General features: G+C 34.3%; 1 protein-coding gene and 2 long non-coding RNA genes across 3 annotated transcripts; 1 reads left to right on the top strand and 2 right to left on the bottom strand.

The window, feature by feature from the left end:
* Window positions 1-3,682: 3,682 nt before the first annotated feature.
* On the top strand, window positions 3,683-5,970 carry LOC112036188 (uncharacterized). Its single transcript, XM_024068994.2, has 2 exons — window positions 3,683-3,799; window positions 3,919-5,970. The coding sequence occupies exons 1-2, from the start codon at window positions 3,789-3,791 to the stop codon at window positions 5,630-5,632; spliced, it is 1,725 nt and encodes a 574-aa protein (XP_023924762.2). The 5' UTR covers window positions 3,683-3,788; the 3' UTR covers window positions 5,633-5,970.
* A 785-nt stretch (window positions 5,971-6,755) lies between these two features.
* On the bottom strand, window positions 6,756-18,723 carry LOC136070499 (uncharacterized). Its single transcript, XR_010631722.1, has 4 exons — window positions 18,594-18,723; window positions 18,371-18,500; window positions 18,001-18,181; window positions 6,756-6,960 (listed from the first exon to the last, which is right to left on the bottom strand). It is a non-coding gene; the product is annotated as an uncharacterized LOC136070499 (long non-coding RNA).
* Window positions 18,724-19,273: 550 nt separating this feature from the next.
* On the bottom strand, window positions 19,274-20,931 carry LOC112024940 (uncharacterized). The gene is made up of 2 exons (XR_010631734.1): window positions 20,688-20,931; window positions 19,274-19,758 (listed from the first exon to the last, which is right to left on the bottom strand). It is a non-coding gene; the product is annotated as an uncharacterized LOC112024940 (long non-coding RNA).
* Between the last annotated feature and the right edge of the window lie 951 nt (window positions 20,932-21,882).

Raw genomic sequence — 21,882 nt, 5'->3', positions numbered from 1 at the left:
TATCACTTGCTCGTCGTATGACTTACATTCCTTCTAGGGGAATTATTATTGGGGTTTATGCCCTAAAATCCAAATTATGGCATGTCATAAATAATTAAATAGTTTTATTATATGAGACTATTTATAAATAAACTAATGAAACATTATCTTAGTCAACGAGATGCATAGTATATGATTTATGTGATTTAGTCACAAAAAATATAAATCACAAGTTCTTTGTAAACTCAGAGTTTTAGTTCGTAGTCGGTGATGAAATTGGGCGTTTCATTTGCGAAGACTATAACATATCAACTAAGATGATTTGTCTTGATCATGGAAGTGGAGACTTCTAGTTAATATATTTCAAGAGTTAAGACATATTAAACTGGACCGCTGTGAGATTTATTATTCTTCTAACAACTGTTAAATGAATAATAAATCTCACGACTTCTATTTACATCAATTTTAAATCCTAAGAGAATAATGAATTTGATCGTGAGGTGTAGGTTGCTTTGATATATCAGAAGTGAGATCTAAAGTCACAATCAAAATCTCAGTATGTTGAGTAGCCGCATTTAATGTTGATGGAACATATATTCTCAAAATAGAATTCATAATCTCTTAACGTAGATATAAAATATTTGCTTGAGATAAGTTTAATAGGTTTGGTTATTCAGAGTGTTGGGTCGAACCACTTTAATAAGGAGTTACTAAAGTATATATTTATGAAATTGGATTTCATAAATATATGATGAATAACTTAAAGGATTAAGCTGGGTACTCAAGGATTAAGATGTAGTAATATTCAAAGTGGTAATCAATATTCATGACTTTGTATTACTACGAATATTTTAATGATTGGGTTGCATGTATAATAAAGTTTTGGGATATAATTTATTAATAAGGCCTAAAGTGCAATTATATTCATATAGTGATATTGAATATAATTAATGGTAATTTTGGACTTGTCAAGAGTTGACAGAAAAGCCTAAGGCCCATTGGAGTTAGAGTCTTATTTGCTCATTTTTGGTCCCACTCCAAGTCACATACTAAAGCCTAATTGGAATAGCCCAAAAGGCTAGCCCAATTAGATAATCAGTTATAAATAAGAAGAGAAACATACAAAAATTCATAAGAGGTTTTCATTAAAATCATATAAGGAATGAAATTGTGTGTATGTAAATGTAAGCCACTCTCTTATTCTCCCCTTGGAAACTGATTGAGAGACCACACTTCTTGGGTATCAAGTGGAATTGGAGTGAAGATTAAAAGTGTTCCTAAGTACTTCTAATATTTTGTTTTTGAATTTCACCACACCAAGGTAACGTATGCTCACTTGTTCTTAAATTCTGAAACTTACATAGTACATGTTATCAATTGCAAATGAAGTAGATCTGTTAATTTTCCACTGCGTATGTTTTGTATGCAATAAAAACATGTATTTTTCCTACAATTATATCATTTTTGGTCGTCATATAATTTGTATTTCCTTTCTAGAATTTGTAGCATTTTTTATCCTCATATGATTTGTATACCCTCTGGGGGAATTTATATCATTTTTTTTAATCATATTATTTGTATTCCCTCTAGGTGAATTTATATCATTTTTTTTTTCATTGTATTATTTGTATTCCCTCGAGGGGAATTTATATCATTTTTGCTCGTTGACTGAATTTTCCTCATTGTCTATTTGATATGATTAAAACATACATGAAAAATGAAAAGGAAAACTACAATATTTTGTTTCCTATTGATGGTACCTCTTGAGGTGTTCAATATTCCATAGACAGGGAAGTGGTTTCCTGTCCATTGATTCCAAGTAGTAGCTTTCTCTTCTTGAGTAATTAGTGATCTTGTAAGGTCCTTCCCACGTTGGTCCAAGTTTGCCTTGCGCTAGGTCTTTAGTTGCTTGTGACACTTTGCATAGTACTAAGTCTCCTAGTTCAAATCTTCTGAGTTTGACTCTCTAGTCGTAATATTTAGTCATCTTCTCCTAATACCTCGTCATTCTTTGGAGTGCATCATCTCTTACTTCATCCTAAGACTGTCATTATTGCTTTTCTCATCGAATAATTGTTGGTTCCTCAAGCTGATTACTCCCACCTCATCTAGAATGACTGCTTCTATACTACAAGATTGAATGGGATTTCTCCTATAGGGTTCTAGCGGTTGTTCGATATGCCCACAAGACATTTGGTAGTTTTTCTGGCCATGTGCCATTTGCCCCTTCCAGTTGAACTTTAATAATCTTCAATAATATTCGATTTGTCACTTCAGTCTGTTTGTTGGCTTGGGGTGGCCTAATGATGAGAACTAATTTTTAATGTTGAGGTTTGAGTAGAATTCTCTAAACTTGTGACTATTAAACTATCTTCTATTGTCTGTTGTCTAAGATGATCACATTTGGTATGCCGAATTTGTAAATGATATTCCTCCAAATGAAAGTCTGAATCTTCGCTTTTGTGATCGTCACTAAAGCCTCTGCTTCGACCCATTTGTTGTGAAATAATTAATTGCAACAAGTAGAAATTTTACTTGTTTCTTCCCCTAAGGCAATGGTCCGACAATATCAATCCCCTACTGTGCAAATGGCCATTGTCATCTTTTCTCTTGGTACTCTCTTGGCACTTATCACAAGTTTGGACAAGCTTGTGTGCTTCCTTGCGCATTGTTGGTCAAAAGTAACCTATCCTAATCATTTTCCCGATCAGAATCTAGGTTCGTCTGGTTTTACGCATTTGAGGTAAGGTTGGGAGAATCCCCTTTTGTAGAGTACGCCATTGAGGATGGTGAATCTAACTACTCTCTTCTTTACCTTCTTAGCTTCTTTTGGATTTGATGGAAACTCTCCATTCTTTATGTAGGAGAGTATCGGGATCGTCCAACTTTCATTGTTTTGGACAAAGAAGGTTCGGATTTCTTCTATGCTTGGGTGCTTCTGAATTTCAATCTTCTTGTATGGATGTTTCATCCAATCTTAAGATGATGCACACTTTGCCACTTCATATGTCTTTGCATTCTAGTTTCTTGGCACTTGTGTGAATTTTACCTCTTCGAAATCACTCATCATCTGATTTGTTAGCTTAAGGTATTTTTGCATTCAGGGTTCCTTCGCCTCATACTCATGATTGATCACTTCATTGTTGGTTGCAGGAAACTGGAGTTGTATTCCATATTTCAAAACGCCGTCATCTGGTGAGGTGATAATAACACCTACCTCTCCTAGTGCTTTCATGGACGATCCATCTGTATGAATCATCCATACATTTTCCTATTCCTGCATGTATTTATCCAAAGGAAATAGTAAATTTAGCAATGAAATCAATTAAAATATATATATATAATTTTTAACTTGAGTAAAATCAAATTCGGTTTAGCTATATTTTTAACCCAAATAACCCTCAACCTTTCAGCTCATCGAAAATCAACCCCGAAACTCCTTCCCCTTGAGGATTTTTGTCTGTCGTGTTATAAAAAGGACGGGCAGTATACCAAATGTCGTTCAACTAACCCTAGGAATGAATAGTCGTTTCTTTCTCTAAACTGCGTGTAGTTTATTGCATTGCTCAGGCTCATTGTCATTGGTGCTGTGCCCGTGCGTGCGGGTCCAGCATAAATTCGCTGCACCTCATTTTGCGGTGTTTATGATATGTCGTTTAACTTGGCCACCACTGTCAGTCGTTTCATTTCTTGCCGTACCTACTAGAAAACCCTAACTCTTTTTTTTTTTTAATTTTTTGGATGGGAAAAAACCCTGACTTCAGACTTGGGAGGAATTAGCAACCAAGTGAAGCTATCTATTCTATGGGATGCGGACAAGGTAACACTGTATCTTAAACCTAAGAGCCTTTCTTCATTTGTTACACATAATAGTTTCTCTTATATGCTTACAATGTATAACAATTTGACGAAGAGCCTTACATTTCCCTTGGCTATTAGGATTTATTCACAACCTAGATGCTTCAAATTATTCCACATCTCAAAGCCCCAATCTTTTCCAACTGGGTTTCGTTCAAAACCCCAATTAAACCCCTGTGAGACCAAAACCCATGGAAATCTCCATTTGATGAACGGCATGAATTTTTCAACTTGTTCTCTTTATAGGAAACCGGAAATGGGTGATATGGCAAAACCCAGAAGTGGGTTCCGGCTTCGAAGTGGAATACAGTATTGCCCTTTGATAAGAGCTAGATGTTTTTCTAGTTCCTATGCTAGGAAAAGTGGTGAAAAGAATGATATGGTAAGAACTGGGAAATGTCTTCCTTGGTTAGCATCAAATAGAGCTAAGGAAGTAAAAGGGTCTACAAAGACGAGTCGTTCTTCTTGGGAGGAATCGGCAAAGAGGTTGGAGAAAGTGAGTAGTAAGTCTTCTTGGGAGGAATCAGCAAAAAGGTTGGAGGAAGCAACAACAATGAGAGGTGCACATTCTTCTTGGAAGTTATCAGCAGAAAATTTTGTGGGGAAAAGTGGTAAATTGGCAGTGGGGAGTGAAGATGACAGGAATGGAATAGATATAGATCGGAAAAGTGGTTTTGTTGATATGCATGGAAGTTTTGAAGTAGATAATGATGGAGGAGAAGAAATTGAGGCCATTGATGACCCAAGATGGGATAAGATTAAGCATAGATTCAGGGGAATGGCAGATGAAAAGGCTGGATCTGTGAAACCTGAGTTACGGAGGTGGAATAAGCAGGAAAATTGGGGTAGAAAGACATGGAAAGAAGCTACAGAATCGACAGTACCTAAGATGGTTGGTGAAGGGATTTATGGGGTTGGTCCAGTTTTGGCTGCTTTGTCAGCTCGAAGAAGAGAATTTTATGCATTGTACCTCCAAGAAGGGTTGGATTTGAGTAATAATAACAGGAAGAAGAAGGACAAAAAAGGGTTTGAGAAAGTTTTGAGGATGGCTGAAAAAATTGGGTTAAGTATAAAGCAAGCATCAAAGCATGATCTCAATATGGTTGTTGATAACCGTCCCCATCAGGGTCTGGTTCTAGATGCTTCTCCATTGGAGATGGTAAAAATGAAGGAATTGGAACCTGCTTCTGTCAAGGAAGACAAAGGTTCTCTTTGGATAGCCTTGGATGAGGTCACAGATCCTCAAAATTTGGGGGCAATCATTAGGTCTGCATACTTTTTTGGAGCTTCTGGAGTGGTGTTATGTGCCAAGAATTCAGCACCATTGAGTGGTGTTGTAAGCAAAGCAAGTGCAGGTGCTCTTGAATTAATGGAGCTTAGGCATTGCAAGAATATGATGCAGTTCTTAGTTTCCTCAGCTGAAAATGGTTGGCGAGTTCTTGGAGGTTCAGTTGCACCAAAAACTGTTCCCTTGGATGAGGTTTTGCCTGGTGCACCAACAATTCTTGTTTTGGGCAGTGAGGGTACTGGGTTGAGGCCTTTAGTGGAGAGATCATGTACACAGTTGATTAGGATCCCTGGGAATATTCCTATGGATTTATCTACAGGCAGAGTTAATGACGCGGAAACTGCAGAAACAAATTCTGGGTGCTCAAGTGAAGAGTTCAGGTCCTTTCTGGCTGTGGAGAGCTTAAATGTCAGTGTTGCAGCAGGTGTGCTTCTTCATCACTTAATTGGAAGCAATTACAAGAATCAGTGCTACATAGGAGACAAGCCGACTGATGCACTTGAATGAGATTTCATGGCCCATGCTATTCATTTTGTTGTCTCAGTCTATTTATCTAAGTAGATTATAATTGTCTATCATTTTAGTTTTCCTTATAATACAAGCATTATAACAAATTTTACCAGCATCTGTACGATTTTATTATCAATTGGTAGTAGCTTCAAAGTTTTGAATGCCTCTTCACCTCTTGATTGGAAACATGTACCATTAAGAGTTGTAACTTTGGTCATAAGCAAAGTAATGGCCTTGGAGAAAGTCCTATGGCCTGACTCTAAATATGTCTCCTAAATTTTTTCAATATTTCCATCAATTATAAAATTTCCATTTAACATCTCTCCAATAAATAACTATTCCATAATATATGCTAATATTTTCCGACAGATCAAACTGCTATTAAGCTACGGTGTACTAAACCTAAAGCAAGTATTGCCTTAGCTTGGTCACTTCTTTAACTGTAAAATCTGCCTCTATCAGCCCTTGAAGTTTTGTGATTGTTCTTGTCTTGCTCATAATCAGAACTGTTTGTTCCATATGCAATGATTTCTGAAGTTAGTCATGCAAATATCATACTAAATAATTAAGTAGGTTGTTAATTCTTAAATTCTGTTCAGATAACTCCAAACGTGGTGTATCTAGAGCTATGAACTATTGCCACACTGAACATCTTTTGGATTAGTTTTTGGAAGCTAAACAAGCCCAGCCTTGTTTAGCAAGATTGTTAATAAAGTGGGTTTGTGTTTTTGGAGGGGCTGGGCCTAGTCACCAATTCGGGTTCAAAGAAAAATTGGACCTTTAATTCATCCAAAAAGATGGAGTTTAACCACTGCAGGAACTGACTGATTGCACTCTCCCATTGTACTTGAAGTCTTAGTTCAGCATTTCCAATCATTCATATATATATATATATATTTCTTAATTTTGTTACAGTATTTACCATGCTCATTGCAGAAATTGAAGAGTCCAATTTTTTTTATTTTTTTATGAATGCAATGTAATTGGCATTTCTACCGTTTAAATTTGCCTTGCATCAGGTATGGGTTTCCATGTTTTTTAGCTTCGAGTCCTTCGACATTCATTAAAAAAAAAAAATAAAAAAAAAATCTAGTAGTCTTCAGGTATGGGTTTCCATGTTTTTTAGCTTCGAGTCCTTCGACATTCATTAAAAAAAAAAAAAAAAAAAAAAATCTAGTAGTCATATTTTGTCAAAAGTGTCGTCTTTGCCGGCGAGGAAATGCATATGTTCTTCTTAGAATTCAATATCTCGCAAGCTGCCCCAGTTTGGCAGACACAAAGGACATGCAGTTGCATCTTCTCCAATTCATTTTGTGGTCCAGATCCTGAAATACAGTGCCCAAATACTTCTTCATATTTTTATTATTGTTATTATTATTATCCAATAAATTGGAATCTTTTTCAGGTGGGATAAATTAGGATAATGGTCACAAATTGTAAGAGGAAGGGAAAGAGGAAATGGATAGATAAGAAACCAGTCTTACATTTGAAACCTGACGACATTTTCATTTAAAATAAACTTTTTTTTAGACCCAAAATAAAGTAACTTATATAAAGCTATATAAGCCTATACCGATTATACCTTATTCCATGGTAATAAGTGATCTATCGGATTTATCATACATGTTCCTGTACTGTATACCAGCATATTTGTTCCAGGTATGAGGTAACACTACCAACCATTCTGTGGTCTTTGATCCTGCATAATCTGTGGCCCACAAATATGGAAATATTGATGCCAATCTTCCTCATTGTAATTCTTACGCTTCAATTTCTTAATGAAAGCGCAAAACAAGACTCTTTCCTTACTGTTTTATAAACCACTGTGCCTCACATTTTGCATATTTTCGAAGTATTTCAGGATCTGCATGCTATTTGGGACTGGATTTTAGCATAGAAATTGCATATCCCTCTCAATCAAAGAAACATCTCTCTCAGTTAAGTGAAACTCATTTGGGTTCTATTAAAAAATTTGTTGCCTTGATACAATTGGTAGGCTTTAGTTTACCCGTGGGTTGTTAAATTTTATCATATTTTAACATTACAAGCTGTGTGCGTTTTCCTTCGATGTAGTTCGTATTACCATCAAAAAATGAAATTGATAATTTCGTATAAATTAGTTGCAGTACATTTTTGGAATCAGTCTTGCAATGAAAATACAAGAATTCTTTCTTCTTCTTCTTCTTCTTCTTCTTCTTCTTAATAATAAATTCATAGATTACTATACTTGATACTTCTATACGTCAAACAATAGAATTCGGATTTCATGGCATTTGTAGTTATTATTAATGTTTGTTGAAGACACCTATAATATCTTCTACCAAAAACAAAGACACCAATAATCTCTCGACCTTAATGAATTTTATTTTGTATGAAGGTACGCAACCAAACAAAGTGCTATTAGTAGGTTTCAGTTAACTTAATTGATAAAATTCCTGATAATTGAATAAGAAATATGCTACACCAAAAATCGATTGGTGTCTTAGTCTGATAATAAAAAGCTATCTTAGAAGCGGATACCATAGGTTGAAATTCTCTTTAAAAAAAAAATAATAACAAAGTGCTATTATTCATTTTGTTTATGACAAAGTTTAGCTACAAAATCGATTGTAACCTTAGGCTACAAACTCACTCAATATCTTTTTATTGGAGGTGAATTTTGACAAATCCACCATTGGATTGCATCTTCTTCTTATATCCTCCATGTTTGCAAAATTTCAAAAAAAAATAAAAATTAATAGCTATGTCATCAATAAATTTTTAAATTATAAGTTTTTGTAATTTAAAATTATACATAAAATATAAGATTATAGATTATATAGTAAATGATATCCGATTGACACAAAAATTAACATGTGCATTAAAAGCGTAAAGAACATGTAATTCAACGGTTAGATTTTCAAAATATGCAATAATATTTATTTTATTAAGTGAGTTTGTAGCCTAAGGCTACAACCAATTTTGTAGCTAAACTTTGTCATTCTGTTTATCTTTGACAACTTTGGCCAAAAATTGCTAAATAACCTTAATTTTTAATGTATGTAGCTAAACAATCTCATTTTCAAACTATGTAACAAAATACCACTATTTTGGATCTTGACATTGCTAATGTTGACTATTGTCAAGTGTTTTTTGCATATTTTGCCACTTGAATTTTTTTAAAAATTCTGTGCAGAACTCGTCATTGACATTAGGAAGGTTGAGTTCCACTTAAAAATTAAGGCTATTTAGTCATTTCCCCCTCAATTTTGGGACATTCTTCAACTAATTAATTTTTGGATTAAACAAAAATTTCTTTCATTTACTGAGCGTAGGGATATATATATATATATATATATATATTTTTTTTTTTTAATGCATAAGAAATTTCATGATTAGATGGGACTTGCTGAATTTAGGATTTCCTCAGTGGTCTGTTTGGATCTCATAGATTTAAATTTAGATTTAGATTTAGATTTAGATTTGAGGGAGCCCAAATCCAAATCCATTGTTTGGGTAAGTTAAAAGAAATGGATTTGAATTTGGTCCCAAATCCCATCAAAATTTGATAACCTTAAACCCATGGATTTCAAATACCCACAAACACGGTGGAATTTGAAATCTTTCATGCACTGTGCTCTATTTCTCTCTCAGAGCAAAGCCCTTCTCCGACTGCATCTCCAATGACGGAGGCAAGATCGGGCTGTCCGATCCCCAAAACCTCCATCAAAGTCCTTTCCGTTCTGCTCCGGCGAGAAATCAAAGAATCCTCCGCTATAGATCGGCGGCGGAGACGAAGTCTCCGACACCGTTTGTGTGAGAACACGAACGGCTGTGGCTCACCTTGAGCTCGCCCTATTCCTCACTCGGTTCCTCTATCTCAAAATCTCATCTCCTCTCCAAATCCTATACTTATTTTCTTTTATTTTTCTGCTCAAAGATCCCTCATTTTTTTCTTTTCCATGGGTTTGGTATTTGGTTTGAGATTTGAGAAGTGGGTATGATTGTGGTGGTGTGGGTTTGAGATTTGAGAAGTTGGTTTGGTCATGGGTTTGGGGTTTGGGGTTTGGTGCGTTGGGTTGATTCGGTGGCTGCAGGGTTGGGCGGCGGTGGTGGAGTTGAATCTGTTGTGCTAGTGTGGGTATGTTATTGTTTTTCCGGTATGGGTATGTGATTGTTTCTGGTATGGGTATGTGATTGTTTTTCCGATGGGTTTGTGGTGGGTTGTTCAGGGCTGGGCGGCGGCGGCTCTGGGATGTGGGTGTTTTTTTGGGGTAATTTTGGTGGTGACAGAAGAGTGTGGCTGAATTTTGGTGGATGGTGTTTTTTGGGTTTGCCGGAGAGAGACAAAAAGATAGAGAGGAAATGGAGACGAAAGAGAAGAGAGAGAAACCAAAATTTTAATATTATTTTATTAAGAAAAATAATAATTAAAAAATATATTTTATTGATCGATAATCGAAATCTAAATTCAAATTCAAATTTAAGTATCCAAACAATGAAATTTCAAATGATGAATTTCAAATTCATCATTGTTTAAAAAGATCCAGACAAAAAATTTTAAAATCAATAGATTTCAAATCAAAACATTTCAAATCAATGATTTTAAATCCAAATCCAAATCTAAATGTTGCTATGTAAACACAACCCAAAGGAAATTATTTTCAAGAAACTAAGGTTAAGTTTTTTAAAGTCAAAAGACAACTAAAATTTAAATTAGCTTTTGATTGTATTATAATTTTACGCCACTTGCCTGATTTATTTTTCTTAATTTTTTGTGCTAGGCATGAAACCCAAGGAGATAATAACACACACTCAATCATTACTTTGAAACTAGTGTGTAACTCCGTGCATATGCACGGTAAATTTAAAAACAATTACAATTACATATATATATATATATATATACATTGTTTGCTTGTTGATTATGAATTAAAAACAAATTGAAATTAACATTTAGAATAATAAACTTAAAAATAGAATTAGTCATGCCAAGACAACATTTCCTAAGGAACCAATCCCTTCACCAACATAACTTGGAAAAGACTTTGACAAAGACCATCTTGCTAAGACGTGTAGCTTTGTTAGCATTCCTATACACTCAATTAAACTCTAACCGATCAAATCTTGCAATAGCAATTTGACTTCAACAACAAAATTAACAATTCTCTATTGCACTAATTTGGATCTATTGGTCACTACCTCAACTTAAATTTTGGAATTACTCTCAATTACCACATTCTAAAGCTACTTTTAACCTGCTAATTTCACTGCCCACAAAAAAACTTTGGCTTCCACCTGAATAGGGACCTTAGTATTCACTTTTTTTGAGAAAGCGAATAAGCTACACTATAAGCCACATTCCATAAGTGCATGTAGGAGCTATGCTTCATACATGATTCTGATATCAAGTTCAACATGGCATAAAATGTCCATGAATGACAACATACAGGAGAAAAATTTTTGTCTTAAAAAATTTATAATTTGGAGCTTGCCTTGAACTATGGACAATGACAATGCCTCAAGAGTCAAGGTTAAATTATGTAAATTTGATTTGCGAAGCTTAGGGTCAAAGATACAATTATCAAATGACATGTGCCCACAATTATCCTTTGGCTCACAAATCAAACTTTAAAGTATCTTCTCTCTCAATCATGGCATTCACCCACTATTATATTATGCTATATGATTCTCATACGAAATATTTCCACATTCATTCATATGTGAATCTTCCAAACCAAAATTTGCTCATGAATTAAGACAAATAAATAGCTTTCATTTGTTCCACTATATTTTCTGCTATATGATACAATTCTTTCTAGCAATGCTTAGCTTCATTAAAAGTCACACATAACTAAGTATATACTTTGAAGAGCATTACAAACTACCCAAAAAAAAAAAAAAAAACCTATTATAAAAGCTCATAAACTAAACAAATTTCTCTGAAGATGGGTTGAATTTATAATTTTCCTATTTTTTTGGTTTGTTTGTTTTTGGATATGATCTTTTCAAAGATAAGTAACACTCATATGGAATGCTATATTTTAGCTATTGATGAATATTCACTACTTTTGAGTGCCATCCCCCATATTGGATCTAAGTAAATATTATCTCTCTATATTTACCTATTGAGAAACTAAATATATTTTAAATTTTTAATCAATAAATCTCATCTACCTAATTGTATAAAAAACTTGTATTAAAGTCTGGTCATTGTTACTAATTGTATAACTAAATTCAACTATATTTTGAATTTATAATTTTCCTATTTTTTTGGTTTGTTTGTTTTTGGATATGATCTTTTCAAAGATAAGTAACACTCATATGGAATGCTATATTTTAGCTATTGATGAATATTCACTACTTTTGAGTGCCATCCCCCATATTGGATCTAAGTAAATATTATCTCTCTATATTTACCTATTGAGAAACTAAATATATTTTAAATTTTTAATCAATAAATCTCATCTACCTAATTGTATAAAAAACTTGTATTAAAGTCTGGTCATTGTTACTAATTGTATAACTAAATTCAACTATATTTTTTTTTCATTTTAGATCTTATCTCATGTAATTTGAAAAATTTCAAGAAATACCACTTTCAACTTAGTGTCTCCAAAAAATGAGTCATGTACATTGGACTTGGAAGAAAAAGAACTACCGGCCTTGCCCAATCATACTGTTATATTCTTACCACAAATAATTGGATTACTGGCTTTGTTTATTGTTGAGATCCAATCAAAACAAAAAAGGCAAACAACAACAACAAAATTAATAATAAATAAAATCTCCAAATAGCATTATAATGAAGTATTGTTTTCAAAAGCCATATTTTTGGAACTTGTATGGTTGCTTATTTTAATCCTCATATGGGATTTAAGTTTCATTTATACATTTGAATATTGATATTGTTAAATTCAATTCTTAATTATGAAGCAAAAGAGTTTTTAACAGTAAAAAAAAATATATATATATATATATATATGTGAGAAAAGGAATTGACAATTTTTCATAAGTCAATGAATATGAATAGAAAAGGGGCTGCAAGTTTACTTACAAATCTGTTTGTTGTGCATTAGGGGGTTGCCGGTGTGTTATTAATAGTTGTTTGCCGATGGTAACAGGTGGTTAGGGGTTGAGATTATATTTAGAGAAACATTTAAGAGAGAGAGAGAGAGAGAGAGAGAGAGAGAGAGAGAGAGAGAGAGGAGCTTGAGAGTCTACATAGAAGTGTCCAAGTGAAATGTCCTTGTTTAGGTTATTTTTGTGGTCTTCTTGGTTTTTGTATTAGGTGTTAATGTATTATTTGTTTTGGCACAAAAATTTAAAAAATTTAAATAGGACTCATGGCACAAAATTGAGGATCCAATTAACTCACTTGACCCAAAAATAAAAACAAAAACACGTGGCGCAAAATTGAGAATTCAATTGAAATCTAATTAGATTTTCTCTCAGCTTCACCTACTACTACTACTACTACTACTACTACTACTACTATTATTATTATTATTATTATAGATTTGTTCTTTTTAACTTTTATATATCTATAATCTATTGTAAGGGTACGGTTTGCAGCCCAAGCCTAATATGTATGGGATTGTGGGTTAATGAGTCCAGCATAATAAATTTGTATAGAGTGGATCCAAGAACTAGGCCCTAGTGAATCTAACAATGGCTAGGAGGTGTTTGAAAGACGATCATGCAAGAACAAAGTACGTAAGATGGTGTGAACGTATTGCTAAGGAGGCAAATGTTTGCATAGATCAATGAAACTGATTACAAGCGTAGTTCTGGTTACTACAATGTTCTTTCTCTCTTTTTTCTCCCCCCCACCCCTTCCATGGAGGGTTTTCTTTATTATACAGTCCCTCTTAGGCAATCCTTACCCTACACTTATCGATAGTTTGGGTTGAGTACTTATCCCATCAAACATCTCCTCTGACCCCTATATGAGTTGCGGTGACTAAGGAAACACTATTCAAGGGTCTTCTCCACATAAATGCTGCCAGAAAAGCAGCTGCAATGCATTTAATGCGGCGACAACAGCTTTTCCTTAGATATTTTCGAGTCCCCTTCGTTCTTGTGTGTCTCCAAGGCATGCTTCCATCACTAGGGCTTCTATGGAGGTCATTCTTGCAATGGGAATTCAAGCTTGAGGCATATCAACCATAGCTGAGGAGGAGTTGCTTCTCAAACCACCTTCTATTCATTTCTTACTCATGAGACTTTAAACTAGAATTCCTCAACTCTATTTGTCTCTCTTCGGACATGCTAACATCCTCAGATAAGGCCCAAGGCCCAATATATGAATTTTTGGGCCCTTATCCCTACATCTATAATCTTACTTATTTTTTATATGTTTCATAATATAGGATGACATCATGAGAATTTATTATTTATGCTTCTTCTTAGGTAAGCCGCAATAAGTCGTTGATAAAAATTTTGACCAACTACTTGTCATTGGCTATTGAATGCAAGATCATTTGGTCTTTAGGTATTTTGACAAATAATAATTAAAAGGGTAAATTGCAAATTACACCCCTGAAGTTTGGGGTTGATTGGATTTTACACCCCAAAGTTTTAGAAACTTGATTTTGCACCCTAAAGTTTGGTTCCGTAGCAATTCACACCCTACGGTTAGTTTTTGCTGTTAAGTGACACATGTGCATGCTGACGTGTTTTATTTTTGCCAAATCAGCCCCAAAAATAAAAATTTACCTAGCACTGTACAAACGGTACCGTTTTCCCTAAGCTAAAACAAAAAAAAAAAATCCAATCCTAAAACTACACCGTTCAACCTAATTCTAAAATCTCAAATTAGTGAATCCTTATTCCCGTTCATCTGAGTAAGCCTCATCTGAGCGGCCACAACAACTTGAGGATTGTGAACCCAGGTAGCGGCGGTGGCGGTGGCTCTTGTGAACCCAAGTAACAGCAGCAGCTCTAAGCAGCCACGTCGACGGTAAAACCAAATAAACCCGAGCTGCTCTTCTCTTGTGATTGATTTGTTGGTTGGGTTTGGTGAGGGGTTTTGTATAAATGTTTGGGTGATTGATTTGTTGCTAAAATTGTCTATATGTGTATGATTTAAACTCATTGTAGAACTTGCATCTTTATTGAAACTATGTGTTTACGATGAAGTTTGTTTTTCTTTGATTTTTTTTCTTCTTTTTTTGGTTTCTGTATCACTTGAATATTGTTGATTGGGATTAGTTTTGTATTATTTTGTTGTCAATGGATTATAATATAGTTGGTTGTATTTTTTCTTGTTCTGGTTACTTTATTGATCTTTATTTTTGGTGGGTTAGCTTGTTGGATGATGATTAGTTGTATGTATTGTCTGGTGTAAAATAATGTGTATTTTTTATTGGTAAATTGACCAAGTGCAATGGTTGTAGTCTAAGTGAGCAATACATGTGTTGTGCTTTGTGCCTCGTATCTACATGTATGTTTTGTTGCATTTATGTGTGTATTATATTTTAGTAATATATTAATTAAAAGTTAAATTTTAGTAATGCATTTATACGTGTGTGCAGGGCATTGAATATGGATCAACTATTTGATATGTGTATACATCGTGGAGGGGTTTGTCTATATGTGTATGATTTAAACTCATTGTAGAACTTGCATCTTTATTGAAACTATGTGTTTACGATGAAGTTTGTTTTTCTTTGATTTTTTTTCTTCTTTTTTTGGTTTCTGTATCACTTGAATATTGTTGATTGGGATTAGTTTTGTATTATTTTGTTGTCAATGGATTATAATATAGTTGGTTGTATTTTTTCTTGTTCTGGTTACTTTATTGATCTTTATTTTTGGTGGGTTAGCTTGTTGGATGATGATTAGTTGTATGTATTGTCTGGTGTAAAATAATGTGTATTTTTTATTGGTAAATTGACCAAGTGCAATGGTTGTGGTCTAAGTGAGCAATACATGTGTTGTGCTTTGTGTCTCGTATCTACATGTATGTTTTGTTGCATTTATGTGTGTATTATATTTTAGTAATATATTAATTAAAAGTTAAATTTTAGTAATGCATTTATACGTGTGTGCAGGGCATTGAATATGGATCAACTATTTGATATGTGTATACATCGTGGAGGGGTATTCATTACGCATAGTGATACACATGTTGAATATGTTAGAGGGACTGAATCAGGGGTCTCTGATGTTGATATTGACACTCTAGCTGTTTTTGATATGCCTAAGTATGCCAAAAATCTTGGTATTACGAATGTAAAAGAATTTCTTTACTAGATTTCTCAAATGGAACTTCATAATGGCTTATGTTCATTGAATAAAGATGGTGATGTTAGAGCCCTACGTAACTGGTTAGAATTTGTACCTGAAAAGTTAATACACATATATGTGAAGCATGTTGAACAAGCTTTTGAGGAACAAGTTGATGAGGATCAAGATAATGAAGGTGATGATGAGCATGGGTGTTATAAAGAAGTTGATGAAGGGGTTGGAGTAGATGAAAATTTTTTTGACGAGGACTATGCTGATTTGGTAGGTGACAGTGAATTTGATAGATATGAAAAACCATCCTCCCCTAATGACCTATCCTCTCACATTGTCCCATCCATTTCCCATGACCAAGCCAACCTAAACCCTTATGAGAAAAAAAACATCAAATTGGGCACCCACTTGCTTTAGTGATGAGGAGCATGATATAAGAAGTGGAGAAAGTGATTATGGGCACTCTGATATCTTGTGCACGCCTGTCAACTTTGAGGATGATAAAGAGCACCCCAAGTACACTAAATTTAGGGCTGAAGTGGATATGCTCGACCCCGTTTTTGAGAAGGCAATGTTGTTTAGTGACCACAAGGAATTTAAAAGGGTCGTGCAATCTTATAGAATCAAGCATGGCTATCCATTGTTAATTGTTAAGAACGAATCTCGCAAGGTGAGTTACAAATGTGAAAATTGTGAGTGGTATATTTATGCCTCATGGGACCGTGAAGAAAACTTTTTGCTAGTGAAAACCTATCGTGGAAAACATACATGTTCTAGGGCTTTTCATAATAAGATGGTGTCTACAAGGTGGATTACAATTACATGGCTAAAGGTGTTTAGAGGGAGACCCAATATCAAGAGTACTGAGATAAAGAAAGGTATAATGAGTCAATTTCAAGTAGACATATCTTTGGACAAAGCCTTTAGGTCTAGGCAGATCGCATTGGAGATGCTTAAAGGAAGGTTTGCCTACCAGTTTGAAAGAGCTAGAGATTATTGTGAAGAGCTAAGATCTTCTAATCTAGGCACCACAACTAAAATTACTCTACACACACCTACATTGCACTTCAAACGAATGTATGTGCGTCTAGCTACTTGTAAAACTGGATTTATGAAGGAATGTAAGCCAATTATTAGTCTTGATGCTTGTCATTTAAGAGGGTTTTTGAAGGGGCAACTACTGGCAGCTGTTGGAATTGATGGGAATGACGAGATGTACCTAATAGCATTTGCTATTTGTGAGGGCGAGAACAAGGACAGTTGGTCATGGTTTTTGGAGTTGTTGTTAGCTGATATTGGTCCTGTGAGGGGAACGTGGCTGAACCTTTATTTCTAATCAACAGAAAGTATGTAATTATTTATGTAAGTTTAATCTTACCATTTGTTGTATAATATTTGACTTGAAATCATTTTACATATTATTTAATATCTACATACTAACCAATTTATTTGTTTTGTTTTTAATATAGGGCTTACTTCCTGCTCTTGCAAAAGTTGCTTCTGAAGCACATACAAGTTTCTGTGTTAGGCATCTATATGCTAACTTCAAGAAGGAGTACAAGGGAAAACTATTGAAGGATTTAATGTGGGCAGTAGCAAGAGAGACCACTAGACTTGGGTTTGAGGCAAAGATGGAGATGATGAGAAAGGTAGATGTTAATGCTTATGGGCATTTGATGGGTATTAACTGTGCACATTGGAGTAAACATGCTTTTAGTACATGGCCTAAATGTGGCATGCTGTTGAACAATCTTTGTGAGTCATTTAACTCTAAGATTGTTGATGCTAGGGATAAGTCCATATTGATTATGTGTGAGATGATTAGGAGGTATCTTATGAAAAGGATTCCAAGAAACATGGATACAATGTTGAAGAAGTCTGGCCCAATTTGTCCTAAGATTCAAGATAAATTAGAAGTTAACAAGGAAGCAACTAGGGATTGCGCATCTACATGGTCTGGCGGATCAAAGTTTGAAGTGCATTTTAAGAGAAAGCAGTTTGTAGTTGATTTGGAAAAGCATACATGTGCTTGCTACAAAGGGGATATAACTGGCATCCCTTGTATGCATGCGGTTTCAGCAATTGCTTACAAAAAAGAAAAGGCAGAAAGCTATGTGCATAGCTATTACAAGGTTGAGACTTACCTTAGAACATACTCACACCTTATCCAGCCTACTAATGGTAAGGGCTTTTGGCCAAATGCAGTAGGTGATAAGATTTTGCCTCCAAAGATGCTAGTACAGTCTGGAAGACCAAAGGAGAACAAGAGAAAGAAAGCTGCTGACGAGACACCAAGGATTTCACATAAGTTGAAGAAATCATCTACTGCACAAAAATGTGGCAATTGTGGACAATTGGGTCACAACAAAAGAGAATGCAAATTACCTCCCAAATCTAATGATGCTAGTGAGGGCTAGACTAAGCAAAGACAAGGAGCAACAACAAATGCAAGGAGCCAAAACCATGTATTAATACTTGCTTATTGCTAAATAAATTTTTTATTGTGCTACTCACCTATTGTAGTTGCTAACTACAAAATTTTTGAACTTGTTGAAGGTTAGGAGAGCCGGAGGCGATCATGTGTTAATGGGCTTAAGGGTGGAAGAGGATCATCACCCACCAAGTGTTGCTGGAAGCCAATCCACTATAATAATTGCCATATTATATATATACTTCACATTACGCTTAATATTTGCATATTGCCAGTATTTGGTCATTGAGTTTGTTGTGTACTTACCATATGGTCCAATGTATCTATTATTATAGGTCTCAACCCAAACAAGTGTTGCTAGAAGCAGTGCAATTGGCAGATATGAAAAAGGAGCTGGAGCTGGAGCTGGAGTTGGAGTTGGAGTTGGAGTTGAAGTTGGAGCTGGAAAAGGAATTAGAAGTGGATCAGGAGTTGGTAGTTTATAGGACCTTTGATTGTTAGAACCTTTTGTGGTTACTGTTTTATAAAGCTGCCCATAAGTATATTTGATGGTGTTACTAGACAAAAATAACTTATTTTGTGTTAGTCTTAGGACCATTTATTATTAGAACCTTTGGTTTGGCAAACTTTGATAGTCACTGTTTTGTAAAGCTTTCATAAGCTTGTTATTCTAGTCATATTGGACATGAGTAGAAAAAAAATATAACAACATATTTCAGTCATATTTCTGCACATTTCTGCATATTTCAGTAATGTTTCTACATATTTCAGTTATATTTTTGCATATTTCAGTCATGTTTCTGCATCTTTCTGCATATTTCAGTCATGTTTCTGCATCTTTCTGCATATTTCAATCATGTTTTTGCATATTTTTGCATGTTTCTACCTATTTCTATCATGTTTCTGCATCTTTCTGCATATTTCAGGAGCAAAAGCCACATTTAAAAACCTTCACCCGATTTCCATTATAATAAACAATATTCTAATAAGAGACAAAATCAAGTGACAATTTCCTTTGCAAGAAATGCATTTCAATTTCCATTACAATATAATAAAGCCAATGGCTATTACAATTATCATTACATTAAATAAGATAAGAAACTATATACAATTGGCCTTTTGCATTCACTAAATACACTAAAATGACCACCACCACAACGAACCAACTTCTACAATTTAGGTTCTCTCAGAGAAGCTGCTACCTCTACAATTTCACTTCTTCCCATTTCAAGATTGTCAGTTTGCAAGAGATAAGAGGCACATGTATAGCTGATCATGAATCTATGGAACAGTGGAAAATTTGAAGGGTCCTGGACATGAGAACACCAACTGATAAAGAATCTATGGAACAGGGGAAAATTTCACTTCAATTGTTCTAATGCTGCTGGATGCATGTTACCGATGGCAGAATTAAAAGATTCTCGTGAAGGACAATACATGTCTTCCTTTGGGTGGAAGATACATTGTCTACCTATGACCAAATAAATATAATTTGACAATAAGAAAATGAACCATAGGAATATAAGATAACAGTGATATGTACAATATTCAAGATCAAGAATTCCTACTGTGTTCCTAAGACATAATGCTAATTTAATTGCATTGTAAGGGGCCAATGATATTACACTTTCCAGTAATTTGTTATGGGAAATCAATATGGCAACAAGAGCTGTAATCATAGTGAAGACAAAAAAGAGATAGATGAAATTATAAACAAGGGAGACTATGGAAATCTAGTATGAATGAGCTGTAAATCTTTCATAGGATGTAGTAAAGGCTTGTGTTAACACTAGATTGGAGTTTGACAAAAACAAAAGAAAATGGCTTTGCTGAACTGAGAGACCTGCTATACTCCATCTATCTTTGTCATAGGATTTTAGAAAGGGAGCAGGGTGTGTCTGTAAGTACGGGTTTATATTTTTCATGGATCAATAGGTACCTAAAAGATTTATAGAGTTTCTAATGTTGTGGATCAAACTAAAAGATTTCATGGATCAACCTTTCATCTGCATATCTTGAATACATACATTTCTGCAACTCTAATCGCTGGAGTAAGTGAAGCCTAGCCATATTGCATATGTTCTTAATCATTTGTGGGACCTAATCCCAATCAACTATATTATAATCCATTGACAACTAAATAATACAAAACTAATCCCAATCAACAATATTCAAGTGATATAGAAACCAAAAAAAAAAGAAAAAATCAAAGAAAAACAACCTTCACTGTAAACATATAGTTTCAATAAAGATGCAAGTTGTACAATGAGTTTAAATCATACACATATAGACAGTTTCAACAACAAATCAATCAACCAAACATTTATACAAAACCCCCCACCAAACCCAATCAACAAATCAATCACACAAGAAAAGCAGCTCGGGTTTATTTGATTTTACCGTCGACGTGGCTGCCTAGAGCTACCGCCGTTGCTTGGGTTCATAAGAGCCGCCGACGCCGCCGCTACCTGGGTTCATAATCTTCAAGTTGCTGTGACCACTCAGATGAGGCTTGCTCAAATGAACGGGAATAGGGATTCACTGATTTGAGATTTTAGAATTAGGCTAAAACGGTGTACTTTTAGGATCAGATTTTTTTTTTTTTTTTTTTTTTTTTTTTTTTTTTTTTTTTTTTTTTTTTAGCTTAGGGAAAGGGTACCATTTGTATAGTGCCAAGTAAATTTTTATTTTTGGGCTGATTTGGCAAAAATAAAACACGTCAGCATGCGCATGTGTCACTTAATAGCAAAAACTAACCGTAGGGTGTGAATTGCTAACAGAACCAAACTTTATGGTGTAAAATCCAGTTAACCCCAAACTTCAGGGTATAATTTGCAATTTATCCTAATTAAAACTATTGTGTAAAAGTTAAACTAAAATAATGTATTTATTAGCTTAATTTAGTATGAAATTAAGGTTGTGTTTGGTTCAATGGAAATTGATTTCCATAAAATATTTTTTGCATTTGTAGGTGTTTAGGGCTATTGAAATTTTTGGTCAACTGGAAATTGTTTTTTGGTTAATGGTAAAATAAAGGCACTTTTGTCGAAAAATTGTCTACGCTTTCATTTTTTGTGAAAATATTTTTCACTTTACCAAAATTTATCATCCGAACCTCCACCCCCCCCCCCAACTATCAACCACCCACCACCAATGTTTTCAGTCTCCAATTGTCAACCATTATTGCAAGTCGTTGGTTGTCGATCAGTATTTTCTTTGAAAAAAAAAATCTCTTTTTTATTTATTTATTTTATTTATTGATTGGGAGATGAGAAAATGTGGGAAGTAGTAAAACATATTTTTTCTATATTATTTTTTAGGGAATTTTTTGGGAATTTATTTTCTTTTTCAAAAAATACTCAGACTTAAAAATATTTTTCATATTTTTTTGTTGAACCAAACAAAACCTAACTTCTTACTCACCATTGCTATTTCTAATATGATACCCCAAATTTAGCTCCACCTAAAAAGTTATGAAATGCAATTTCTTTTACTAGCTTGTAGCTTTTTGAGTGTTTGATACATCAAATGATGTATTCACAAGTTAGAAGTCTCACTAAACCAAAGGCAATTAGATTGATGAATAGTAATACAT

Source organism: Quercus suber, unplaced genomic scaffold (assembly GCF_002906115.3).
Source record: "Quercus suber isolate HL8 unplaced genomic scaffold, Cork oak 2.0 scaffold_238, whole genome shotgun sequence".
In the NCBI taxonomy this organism is placed as follows: domain Eukaryota; kingdom Viridiplantae; phylum Streptophyta; class Magnoliopsida; order Fagales; family Fagaceae; genus Quercus; species Quercus suber.
This window is presented reverse-complemented; position numbering and strand designations above follow the sequence as displayed.